The 13,687-nt window shown below is 37.9% G+C and overlaps 1 protein-coding gene across 1 annotated transcript; it reads right to left on the bottom strand.

Annotated features, from left to right (window-relative positions):
- Window positions 1-5,807: 5,807 nt before the first annotated feature.
- Window positions 5,808-6,320, bottom strand: LOC121784163 (G-type lectin S-receptor-like serine/threonine-protein kinase RKS1). Its single transcript, XM_042182341.1, has one exon. It carries the CDS (start codon window positions 6,318-6,320, stop codon window positions 5,808-5,810), a length of 513 nt encoding a protein of 170 aa, XP_042038275.1.
- Window positions 6,321-13,687: the final 7,367 nt, after the last annotated feature.

Below are 13,687 nucleotides of genomic sequence, written 5' to 3'. Positions count from 1 at the left end.
AGTGGCTATTGGCTATGCAAGAGGAGATAGATAGTCTGTACAAAAACCACACCTGGATCTTGGTATTAAGACCCACTGATCAGAAAACAGTAGGTTGTAAATGGATTTTTAAGAAGAAAATTGAAGCTTTCAACAACAACCAAGTCAGATTTAAGGCTAGGTTGGTAGCCAAGGGGTTTACACAGAAGGAGGGAGTGGATTACAATGAAATATTCTCCCCCGTGGTTAAACACAGCTCCATTAGAGTTCTTCTTGCTATAGTTGCCCACAGAGATTGGGAATTGGAGCAACTTGATGTTAAAACCGCTTTTCTTCATGGAGAGCTTGAAGAAAAGATTTACATGGAGCAGCCTCCTGGTTTCATTCAACCAGAAAACGAAGGAATGGTGTGCTTGTTGAAGAGAAGCTTATATGGTCTCAAGCAAAGCTCAAGACAGTGGTATCTGAGATTTAATGCATATATGCAGAAAATTGGTTTTGAAAAATCCCTATATGATCATTGTGTTTATGTTAAGAGAAGGGATGGAGTTGCTGTGGCATATCTGTTGTTGTATGTGGATGATATGCTAGTCTCAGCCAAGTATAAGGAAGAGGTGGAGTTAGTGAAGGCGGATTTGAAGGCTGAATTTGATATGAAAGATCTTGGGAAGGCAAAGAAAATTCTGGGCATGGAGATCATGAGGGATAGAGATCAGAGGAAAATATGGCTGACTCAGAAAGACTACATCAAGGATGTTGTTCATAAGTTTCAAATAAACAACAGTATACCAGTGACTATTCCCTTGAGTCAGCAGTTCAAGCTCAGCACAAGTCAGAGCCCTGAGAATGATGGACAGAGGAGACAAATGGACAAGATCCCATATGCAAATATAGTTGGGAGCATCATGTACACCATGGTGTGTACAAGACCAGACATCAGCCATGCTGTTAGTGTTGTTAGCAGGTACATGGCAGATCCTGGCCTAGATCACTGGCATGCTTTAAAATGGATACTCAGATATCTGAATGGAACTCAGAACTATGAAATTTTATTTGATGGAAGTAAGGGAGTTGAGAAGCAGCCTATCATGGGGTATTGTGATTCTGATTTTGCAACAAATATAGATACAAGGAAGTCCCAATCAGGCTACATATTTTGTTTGTTTGGTGCTGCAGTAAGTTGGAGATCAAATCTGCAATCGGTAGTGGCACTCTCAACAACCGAGGCTGAGTACATATCCATGTCTGAGGCTGTGAAAGAGAGTATTTGGCTGAAAGGCATTTGCTCTGATTTTGGTGTTGATCAAGAAGCAGTAACAGTGCTATGTGATTCAAATAGTGCTATTTGTCTATCTAAACATCAGACATTTCATGAGAGGAGCAAACATGTGGATGTCAAGCTGCATTTTGTGAGAGATGAGGTTGAAAGAGGTTCAGTGAGGATTGAGAAGGTGGCTATTGAACACAATGCAGCTGATATGCTTACAAAAGTGTTACCCGGTTCAAAACTGAAGTATTGTATGGATTTGGTGAATCTAATCCAGCTAAAGTGAATGAAAGAAGTTGGAAGTGTTTGGAAGTTTGTTCAGTTGTGTCCCAAGGTGGAGATTTGTTATGGAATTTGGGGCAAAACTAAACTATCATTCTTGCTTCTACAAACTATCATTCTTGCTTCTACAAATTATCATTCTTTGTTCTACAAACTATCATTCTTGTAGTTGGAAACTATCATTCTATGAGTTTCAAGCTATCATTCTATGGGTTGTGGACAACTAATGAAGTGCTCAGGGTCTAATATGCAAATTCTTGTAATTTCTGTTTGAATTTTCCCTTCAAAACTTTGTATATAGAATGAGAGGAATTAGTTTGTGTCTCGGCTTCAGGGATCGAGCTGTGTAACTAACAAAAGTAAAAGAGAGTTCTTCATCTTGAGTTAGTTGGAATTCTTCCAAAGATTCAATAAAAAGTTCTTCACCGTTTCTCCTTGAGTTCATAAGTTCTTGGTTACTCATTTTCAATCAGCATAGCGTGTGTTGTTCTTATTCGTTCAAGTATTGATCTTGATTGTGCTCGAGATCTGAAATTGATAGCGTTGAGCTGAGTTTGTTGGGTTACAAACCCATCCCACATCGGATGAGGGAGGGAAGTTGGAAGGTGTATATAATTCCTGTCCAACCCCAATTAGTTTGAGGCCTTTTGGGAGTGATCCAAAAACAAATCCGTGCGGGCTTGACCCAAAGCGGACAATATCGAACTAATGTTGCAGTCGACGATCCTAACAAGTGGTATCAGAGCCCAGGTGGCTATGGGTTGTGCCTGGATGAGCCCCGGTTAGGGTCGGGCCCTGAAGGACTCGGGTTAGAGTCGGGCCAAGGATGACCCAGGGGCCAGGGCTGGAACGACCCATGTTCGTGTCGACTGCGTTCCCGATGTAGTCTCGGTTTGAGGGGAGGTTTGTTGGGTTACAAACCCATCCCACATCGGATGAGGGAGGGAAGTTGGAAGGTGTATATAATTCCTGTCCAACCCCAATTAGTTTGAGGCCTTTTGGGAGTGACCCAAAAACAAATCCGTGCGGGCTTGACCCAAAGCGGACAATATCAAACTAATGTTGCAGTCGACGATCCTAACATGAAAAATATTTAGAAAGCTTTCATTAAGAGCTTTGTGATGATACCTATGGCTTTTATGTTAGATTTCAAATAATCGAGTTTTTGGCTATGCAAATTTGGCCTATGCCAAATTCCAAAAACAAAATTCATGAAGTATTTTTTTTAACATAATAATAGAATGAGTTAAAAACAGAATCTGAAAATTATTTAAATGTTTACAAGTAATCGAGGGTAAGTTTGTTTAGCAAGATTATGTCATGTAAAAGCAGTCTAATTCCTTATATTCAATTGTTTTATCAAACAAATAAAGGAATAAAATTCACAAAACAAAGGAAATTAATGCAACTTTTAGGTTTCCTATCCCCTAGAATTTCCTATGCACATTTTTCTAGTTCCAGACTTCTTATATATTTAATCTTATTTTTTTTATTAGCATACCTAATAATAGGCGTGCACAAACCGAACCGGCCTGGCGGTTAACCGCCGGTTCGGGCCCGCCGGTTCATGAACCGTCCGGCGGGTTGCCGGTTCCAACGGACCGGTTCAGGGTCGAAGGATGCGTGAACCGTGAACCGGCGGTTTACCGGTTTGAACCGGCGGTTCAACGGTTCAAACCGCCGGTTCAGGGTTAAACCACTGGTTCAACCGATTTTTTTAAAAAAAAAATATTTATAAAAATTGATTTTTATATTTAAAATCAATTTTTACAAACAAATGAATACAAGAAATTCGTAATAGCCCATATATATTTGATGGGCTTGCGAATTTATGAAACCATTCTTGGTTGTTTCTCTTTTATAGAGACATCCTTGAATGTTTTATGTTCCACTTTCGATGTGGGACAAACTCATTCTTGGTTGTTTCTCTTTTATAGAGACATCCTTGAATGTTTTATGTTCCACTTTCGATGTGGGACAAAATCATTCTTGGTTGTTTCAGAGAAATCCTTGAATGTTTTATGTTCCACTTTCGATGTGGGACAAAATCATTCTTGGTTGTTTCTCTTTTATAGAGACATCCTAGACTGTTTTATGTTCCACTTTCGATGTGGGACAAAATCATTCTTGGTTGTTTCTCTTTTATAGAGACATCCTTGAATGTTTAATGTTCCACTTTCGATGTGGGACAAAATATGTTGAAGTACTTTCTTTTATAACTACATGTTTAGAGTAGGGGTGAGCAAAAAAACCGGAAACTGAATATCCAAACCGAACCAAACCGAAATTTTGAAATTCGGTTCGGTTTTTTCGGTTTTTCGGTTCGGTTCGGTTCGGTTCGGGTGAAGAAAAAAACCGAAAAACCGAAAAACCGAATTATATATATATTCTATTAATTTAATATATTATATTATATATAATATATATTCTTTTAATATAATCTACTATATAATATATATTATATGTATTATTAATTTTATATTATATATAAATATTCTATTAGTATATATAAAATAAAATAAAATACACATATATAAATATATATTTATATTATATTTATTTTTTTCAGGTTTTTCGGTTTTTTTTTTGGGTTTTTCGGTTTTATTCGGGTTTTTCGGTTCTTTAAGTTCGGTTTTCGGTTTTTCGGTTTCGGTTTTTTATGTTTTTCGGGTTCGGTTCGGTTTGGATTTTGAACTAAATTTGGTTTTTCGGTTTTGGTTCGGTTTTGGTAAAAAACCGAACCGAAACCCGAATGCACACCCTTAGTTTAGAGCATTCATTCATCTTTTTCCAATGTGGGATACAAAACTTTCTTTTGTCTTCTACTTTTCTTCATGTTTTGTATGATATATATAAACAAAATTATTATTCAAATATATTCTTGATTGATAAAAATAAATAATTATTGAGAAATATGATTTGTATATAGAAAATATTTATTTGTATAATAATTATTGTTAGTTTTATACAATTTGTATAAGAATTATTCTTTCAATGTGTATAATATTATTTATTAGTTAACATATACATAAATTTATAAACATAAGCAAATCATTAATGATAAATAAAATATTAAGTAGTATTTATTAATTTTTGTAAATAAAATATATTCATTATAAGTTGAAATACACTCTCTATAATTCAAGTAGTGTTTTCCCTATAATTCAATACACTCTCTTCCAATTTAAATGCTCAAGTCCAATATTAAGTATTGATATTTTAAAAATCAAAGGTTTAACATTAAGTAGTGTTTATTAATTTTTGTAAATAAAATATATTCATTATAAGTTGTTATTTTTAGTCTAATTCAAATTTATTATCAATAAAATTGTAATTTTCACCTTATTGTTTGAAATTTGTTTAAGCACATTTTATACATAATAAAGACTAAAAAGACAAAAAAAAAATTACTCCATACTTAAAGTTGGATTTGATTTTTAAAATGCCAATACTTGGATGAGAATATATTTGAATAATAATTTTTAAACAAAATTATTATTCTCAATAATTCTTTATTTTTATCAATCAAGAATATATTTGAATAATAATTTTGTTTATATATAGTATACAAAACATGAAGAAAAGTAGAAGATAAAAGAAAGTTTTGTATCCCACATTGGAAAAATATGAATGAATGCTCTAAACATGTAGTTATAAAAGAAAATACTTCAACATATTTTGTTCCACATTGAAAGTAAAACATAAAGCATTCAAGGATGTCTCTATAAAAGAGAAACAACCAAGAATGATTTTGTCCCACATCGAAAGTGAAACATAAAACATTCAAGGATGTCTCTATAAAAGAGAAATAACCAAGAATGATTTTGTCCACATCGAAAGTGAAACATAAAACATTCAAGGATGTCTCTATAAAAGAGAAACAACCAAGAATGGTTTCATAAATTCACAAGCCCATCAAATATCTATGGGCTATTATGAATTTCTTGTATTCATTTATTTGTAAAAATTGTTTTTAAGTATAAAAATCAATTTTTATAAATAAAAAGTATTTTTTTTTAATTTTCGGTTGAACCGCCGGTTCATGCCAAAAACCGCCGGTTTTGAACTGCCTCGTGAACCAGCGGTTTTTTGAACCGGAACCGGAACCGCCGGGACCCTTGGCGGGCCGGTTCCGGTTCATGCATATGATGAACCGTGAACCGCCGGTTCATGAACCGGAACCGGCGGTTCGGAACCGTTGTGCATGCCTACCTAATAATAACAAAACTAATCATTTTATTATCAATTAATAATTTATAATTAATTTGAATATAGTTGTTTAAACTGTTTTCACCTGGTTTTGAAAGCAAGAAGGATGGTTGTAGCTTCTGTTCCTCTTTGCAGTCACAATCTCCAATATCACTACACCCAGGCTAAATATGTCTGACTTGGTAGAGAATTTGCCTTGGTATACATACTCAGGAGCCATATAACCACTGTGGATGATTTTGAGCCTCGAGTCATGGTGGAGGTAGAGAAGGCCTTTCGCTATCCCCATAATAATAGCGAAGCGCTTCGGCCAGGTCAATGCTGCACTTCTGCTATTATCTGCTAGTGTTAATGGTTTTGAATTAGTAAAAGAAAAGAGAAGAAAAGCAAGCTCAAAGATTATGATCATACCGAAAATGAAATAGTCCAAGCTCTTGTTGTGCATATACTCGTAGATTAGGATGTTTTCGTCTCCTTCACTGCAGCATCCCAGAATTTTAACAAGATTCCAGTGTTGCAGCTTCGAAATCAAGAACACTTCACTTTTGAACTCCTCGTGGCCTTGTCTCGAAGTTCTCAACATTCTTTTCACTGCAAATACTTCTCCTGTCGACAGGCGCCCCTAATGTCCGTTTGGTATGGAAAATAGATAAGACAAAACACACATTTCAGGTCAGGTAATGAGTTATCTACCCTAGCGCACGATCTAACCAACAAAAAGTTATACAACATACCTTGTAAACAGGACCGAACCCCCCTTCTCCAATGAGATTCTTCGGTGAGAAGTTGTTCGTGGCTGCTACGATGGTTGCCAAATCGAACAAAGGTAACTCTGTTTCCTCTTTCACCTTCTTAGAAGCTGTCAAAGCAGATAGTTACTCATTTATATACATAGTACTATATACTTCCTTTGTATAGTAATGTGACCTTTGTTGTGCTTGCGCCGCGCCCTTATTAGTAAGCCCAATATCAGGACTCCAAACACAGATGCAACAACAGATATAAGCTTTAGCTTCCCATTTGCCTGCCCTTTGGGTGAAAATGTCGTATGTTCTTACACAAAACATAACGTTTGTTATTTAGTACTACTAGTATTAATGATACGAATGAAGAAACACTCTAAAATTGATACTCATCCTACCGAGTTCTGAAGCTGGCACGCGAATGTAGATAGTCGGCCCTTGTCCATCTCCCTGGCCACCTTCCTCGCGCAAGTCTATCAAATCTCCGAACCACATCAAGCAATTGCTCTCACTATCCGAATACGGATCAGCATAAGCCGTACAATTACAATTGCTGAAGCATTGCTTCCCACACTCATCAATACTAACACCACTAGTCAACTGATAATCAACTGAATCCGGAAACTTAATCCCATCCAACCTCATAAATCCATCTTCCCTGTGACAATCGAACGGAATATCTCTATAACAACCTCGTCTCCACTGATAAACCGCCCACTCCATCTCGGCCCTCGGCCTGAATCCCTTCAGACACTCACATAGACCTTACAGATACCGTTGCCACCACACTTCCCATAGACCTCACACGGATCTCGTGGGGAAGCAATCATGGAAGTCCAGCCATCTCTCCTCTCATTCATCATGTATCGCTCGACCGTGCCCCCTGGATTCATCGTGATCCTAGTGATCCCCGGATCATCAACGGGATTAAGCACCAAGACCAATCTCCCCTTCCTTGACGTTGCCTCGGTCATCCAAGCCCTGTCTCCTAAATTTGGAAAACCGACGAATCGGTTATTCCAAAACACAGTTCTGTATGTCTTCTTCGTCCCCTTAGCCACGACGGTTTAAGACAATCCCTCGTTGCTGATCCCGTAACTGTACTCTCCGGGAAACGGATCGTCTGAACTTCTCCACGACGTCAGATATTTAGCGTGATCGACTGCCATGGTCATTCCAGGCAGGCGCGTGTTGCACGGGTAGTCGAAGCTCTGCCATAGATAAGTCCCCTTTTTTGTCAACTTAAATTTACAACTTATACCACTATGACATAAAATTACAACTCATTAAATACAAATAATAACATGGGTCTCAATATCTACAAATATTACTTTTAGCTACCTTTCTTCTCTTTTTTGCTAATTATTCAGTTAATTCATGTACTATTTTAAATGAACATACTTTTATAAGACTAAAGTAATATTAAACTCAACTTTTAATTTTATTTGAAAACGATATTAAGTGGCAATATTTGACTCTAACTAAAATAACTAAAATAACTAAAATTACATCATAAAGTATGAAACAACCAAAAAATTAAACTTTCATTGCATCTTCCAATATACATCACCGTTGAATTTTTTGGTATTATTATGGTAAGGATGTCTTTCAATATAAATTCCAACTTTGACTACAGTTTACAATAATTCACACTTGTTTACTAGTATTACAAGTCAACACTCGTGCAAGATCCAATTTATTTTCAATCATATTATTTTTCATATTGTCATTTAGTTAGTTAAATAAGAAGAATATTTTTATTAAATTAAAATAAGAAGAAATGTCATTAGATAAGGTACAGTAAAACTAAAAACTTTAATATTAATGATACGAACGAAGAAACGCTGTAAAATTGATACTCGTCCTACCGAGTTGTGAAGTAGGCACGCGAATGTAGATAGTCGGCCCTTGTCCATCGAGAAAAATGCGTTTCTAGGCGACTTTGCCTTTAAAATAACGCAAATGTACCCATTTTGTTATCAATTCCATTTATGAGAAAAACGCCGATGAAGTTGGCGTGTTTATAAGTAAAAACGCCAGTGATATTGGCGTGTCTATACGCAAACACGCCAACATAGTTGGCGTTTTACAATGGCACCGTATCTTGCTCGTATTTTTAACCAAAATACTTAAATTTGAACACGCCAATCTTGATGGCGTCTTTACGATATAAAACGCCAAGGTCATTGGCGTGTTTAATGTAAAAAACGCCAACCTGATCGGTGTTTTTTGGTTGAACCATATTTCTCAGATCTCCCCCAAAATCGCAGACCCTAATCACATTTCCTCCCTCCCCAAAATGCGAAAAACCTTCCCAAAGCTGAAAAACGCGAAAACGCTTGCCTTGGTCGGGTCAACCCGGTGGTGGATTGAAGCGTGTAGATTTCTATTTTGGCTCATTTCTTCCAAATATTAGTACTCGCAATCGGTTAGTATAACTAATTTTTAACTCATTCTTCCAAACATTAGTCTACCAATATCAATATTTGATGGATTATTATGATAGTATATATTGTAGTGTAATTTATATAACTATTTGATGGATTGTTATAGTATTATAAATTGTATTGTAATTAATAGAAATATTTTGACCAATTGTTATGGTATTATATGTTGTAGTATATCTAATTTTTTACCCATATTTGATAGGTTGTTATGATAGTATATATTGTAGTGTACTGTAAAGAAATATTTTTGACCAATATTTGTGTTTGACATTAATGCAGATAGTATGACGTGGTGTGTCCATTTATATTGGGGTGGAAATATAATTCCCCGGAACAGTTATTTCATATGATCCTCCTTTTGCAAAAGGATTGATTATGTTGGATGAAAGTATTTCCTACGAAAAGCTTGTGGAAACAATTTTGAAAGAATGGGGATAAACATATTTGAAAACAAACTTCAAATAGTATGGAAACGTCATATATTCTATGGATCTTCAATCACGTATATAGGTATTTTACTAGAAGAAGTATACATGACACTAATGTTTAGTGAGAGTATGACTACAGGAGGTCAAATTGAATTGTATGTTGAGTATTCGTCAATTACTCAACAACATAGTCATCATCTCATGAGTAATGATGTTGGTACGTCTACGAGAGGCCGAGAACCAAATTGGAATTGAAGTCAGCTGTGACTTTTTGGCATTTGGAAAAAATCCGACAATATACAGTTGTTGAAAGTAAAGGAAAGAGATGGCATGCAGTTTGTAAGTGGCCACAAGGAAATCCGAAAGATAAGTCCTTACCGCCATGTTTGTGGGAGTGCCGAGCAACATTGAGGAAGCATGATGAACACTGGCAAATTAGAGTGTTTAGCACTGCTCATACTTGCATGGGGGATCGTAATTATAATGGGCACGCTAATCTTTCGTCGGGTATGATAGCGTTGAGTGTTCGACATCAGATAGAAAACGATCCTTGCTACAAGGTAAAAGCAATTGTGGCGGATATTGAAAATAGATTTCATGTGAAAGTTAGTTACAAGAAAGCATGGTATGCTCGGAGGACAGCTATTGAGCTTGTGTATGGTTCGTGGGCGTGGAATTTCAAAGTTTTACCAGGTTATTTGAATGAGTTGCAAAGACAAAATCCTGGCACAATTGTCGAATGGTTACATGATGAAAGATTAAGCAACAGTATGAACAAGGTTTTCAAGTACGTATTTTGGGCTTTTGGTCCAGCTGTGGAGGCTTTTCAACTATGCAAACCAGTTTTAACCGTTGATGGAACTCATCTACGTGGACGATATCGAGGTAAAATTCTTATTGCCGTTGGATTTGATGCTAATAAGAAATGTTTGCCTATTGCATATGCCATTGTTGATGAGGAAACCATACAAAGTTGGAATTGGTTTATGGAACGTATTAGAATTCACGTAGCCAAGCATGAAATATGTGTAATATCTGATAGGCATGTGGGAATCATAGATGCAATGAATTCTCCCATATGGAAAGAAGAACCCAATGTGGGGCATCACAGATTTTGCTTGGTACATGTTAGAAAAAATGTTTTGCAGAATCACAAAGGCATCATGGTAAAAAAACTTGTTTGGAAAATTGGTATTGCTACAAAGAAACGAAAGTTTAAGATCAGACGTCGTTTACTTCGAACCATCAACAACGATGCTGTGCAGTACCTTGATGCCGTGGAGTTAGAAAAATGGAGTTTGGCGTATGACAAACACAAAAGATGGGGTGAGATGACCACTAATATGGTTGAATCTTACAACAATGTGTTGAGAGGCGCAAGACAACTCCCAATTAAAGCTTGCATTGATCTGATATTTTGGAGGACAATAGAATGGTTTAATGAGCGGTCAATTGCATCAACACAGTGTGCCACACCACTTACCCCGTGGGCCCATGAAAAGGTGTGCAAAAATGATGTAAAAGGTCAATTACATAATGTGAGAGTCCCAAACACAATTGCAGGGCTTTACGTGGTTCGAACAAAGCGTCGAATTGGTGGAAAGGGCGGTAATAAGTGGAAGGTAAAGTACTTGGAGTCGAACTGCAAATGTCAAAAGTGGCAGATGTGGAGACTTCCATGTTCACATGCAGCGGCAGTTGCGCGGTTTAGAAACGAGCCCATGCTGTCGCTTGTTGATAACGTATACCGCACAAGTGTTTGGGTACACCAATATTCTACGGTGTTCAATCCAATCAGACACCAAGATTATTGGGCTGTGCCTGAATGGACTTTGCAATGTTCACGAGCCCAGTTAATGCCTAAAAGTCGAGGTCGATATCGTACTACTAGGATTCCTAATCAGATGGATGTCCGTGAAGCTGACCAGCCACGCGCCCGACGCCGATGTAAACATTGCCGTCAACCAGGGCACGACAGACTCAACTGCCCGAATGCTTCTTCAAGGATGGATACTCAGTTGGTAGATGATGCCGCTGACGATTTTATGCCTCCACCTCCATCAAGATCTGCAGTTCGAGGTCGTCATTCTATCAGCCACACTGATGATGCCGATCACGATGTTATGCCTCCACCTCCACCAAGATCTGTAGTTCGAGGTCGGCATTCTGTCAGTCACACTGGTGGTACAGGCGAAGACATCGGTCTCAGTTATATCCCACATTCTCCGCCTAGATCTTTGACGAACTCATATTTTCATAGGTGTAATTGGTATGTTGAAGTGCTAAATATTAATTTTATCACTCGATATTGTCTTCATCTAACCGATTATTATACCTTTGGAGTTCTATGTGTTTTGTTGAGTGTTCTAGGAAAGATAGCTGAAAAGAAGAGAAAATGGAGCATAAAGTGTTCAGAGGCAGCAGGTGCACGAGAAGAAGGACCCGGCCGGGTCGAATTTACAGTGTAAAAATATAACCCGGCCGGGTAGGGCCTGAGTCCAGCAACGATCCTGAAATGGGGACCCGGCCGGGCTGAATTTCCAGTTCAAAAATATAACCCGGCCGGGTCGGACTGTCTGACGCGTCTGAAAGCTGAAAACGCGATTTTTGAAGGGAAATTAAGAGGAGAAGAGGCCTAGGGTTCGAGCATTCAGCAGCTACCGCCTACCACACCTACCACACACCCAAAGAACACCTTTGAGAGAGAGAATTGAAGATTGAAGAGTCCACATAGGAAGATTGAAGCTTCATTCCATAGATCGATCTCGCAGGAGTACTTAGTATCTTTATTTCATGTTTTTGTTGAATTCCTATGTATTGAACATGGTTTTTGTCATGAACATGAGTAGCTAAACATCTCTTGTAGAATTCTTGGTGATGATGCACTAATTTCATAGTTTTTATCCGATTGATTTTGCTCTTGCCTTGCTCTTGTAGTTATTTGATTGTTCTTGAGTTTATTTCTTTCAATTGCTTGATCACCACTTGATTGTATAGGATTAATTAGATTAATCGGGAGATGAAATAATTAATCTGGAAATAAGAATAAATCACACCTTAATACAATAGAACTCGGGAGAGTTGAGGTTTTGAGTGAGGTCATTAACCTAATCAAACTTTTGGGAGTTAGATGCTAGGATTAGAAGGGGACTTCAATTCTAGCATCTAATCTACTGGTTTCTCACCTCGGGAGGGGGTTTAATCTATAATCGTGGTTGACTTAGTAGCTCTAGAGACACCAAAAGGTGAGGCGAATCAATTGGATAAGAGCTTGGAATTGTGCATCGGATCCTTGAGTTCTACATTTTTCCCATTTTATCTTTCGTATCATTATCACACCGTGTTTCCTTGCTCTTAATTGTTACTTGCTTATTATATGCTTTTATTAGATGTTAGAACAAACAAAACTGCACTTGATTGTCTAGATAGTAGTTGATCTTTGTTCGTGGTAGTTAAGCTGATACAAAATTGTCTCTGTGGGATACGATACTCTTGCTTACTGATTGCTACACTAGCCCCGTACACTTGCGGGTATTACTTGTGTTAAAATAAGTTGAGTCAAGTTTTTGGCGCCGTTGCCGGGGACGATTGTGTGTCATTATAGCTTAATATCGTGATAATAATTGAGATTACTAGTCTAGATTTTACTTGCTTTATTTTTACTTTTTATTTTGAGTTCTCTAATAGATGTGTTTCCTTGTTCAGGTTGTATGCACACGCGTTCTAAGGGTCCACCTTTAGAGCCCATCGATCCCGAGATCGAAGCATCCAACAGAAAGAGGAACGCGCAGAGAAGGTTAAACCAAAGGATTCGGGTATCTTCACCCGTTCATAGGAGTCCACCTTCTCCTATCCAGAGAACTCCATCACCCAGTCCATCTCCACTTCCATCACCTATAGAGTACGAGGCTCATTCGCCAATTCTAATGGATCACGACGGGGAGAACAACAATGAGGATCCTACCATTCGTGAACTCCGTCTGCAGCTGGCGGCCATGCAGAGGCAATTGGATGAGCAGAATGTGAGGCCGGTGCCCGTGCAAAATCAATTTGCCTACAGACAAGTTGCTAATCCACCAGTCAACAATGCGGGGATAGCAGCCAACAGCTTTGAATTGAGGGCGGGGTTGATAGACAGGGCAGAAGCAAATGCATTCGGTGGGACAGGCTCAGAAGATGCCAACAAGCACCTCACCAAGTTTATACAAATCAGCAATACAGTGAAGGCGAACGGGGTCACAGATGAGCAAGTCCGCCTCAGATTATTTCCATTCTCTCTGAAAGATGATGCAAGGGACTGGTATGACAGCATGAGTCCTAACTCCGTGCCTA

This window comes from Salvia splendens, chromosome 21, assembly GCF_004379255.2.
Source record: "Salvia splendens isolate huo1 chromosome 21, SspV2, whole genome shotgun sequence".
Taxonomy (NCBI): Eukaryota; Viridiplantae; Streptophyta; class Magnoliopsida; order Lamiales; family Lamiaceae; genus Salvia; species Salvia splendens.
This window is presented reverse-complemented; position numbering and strand designations above follow the sequence as displayed.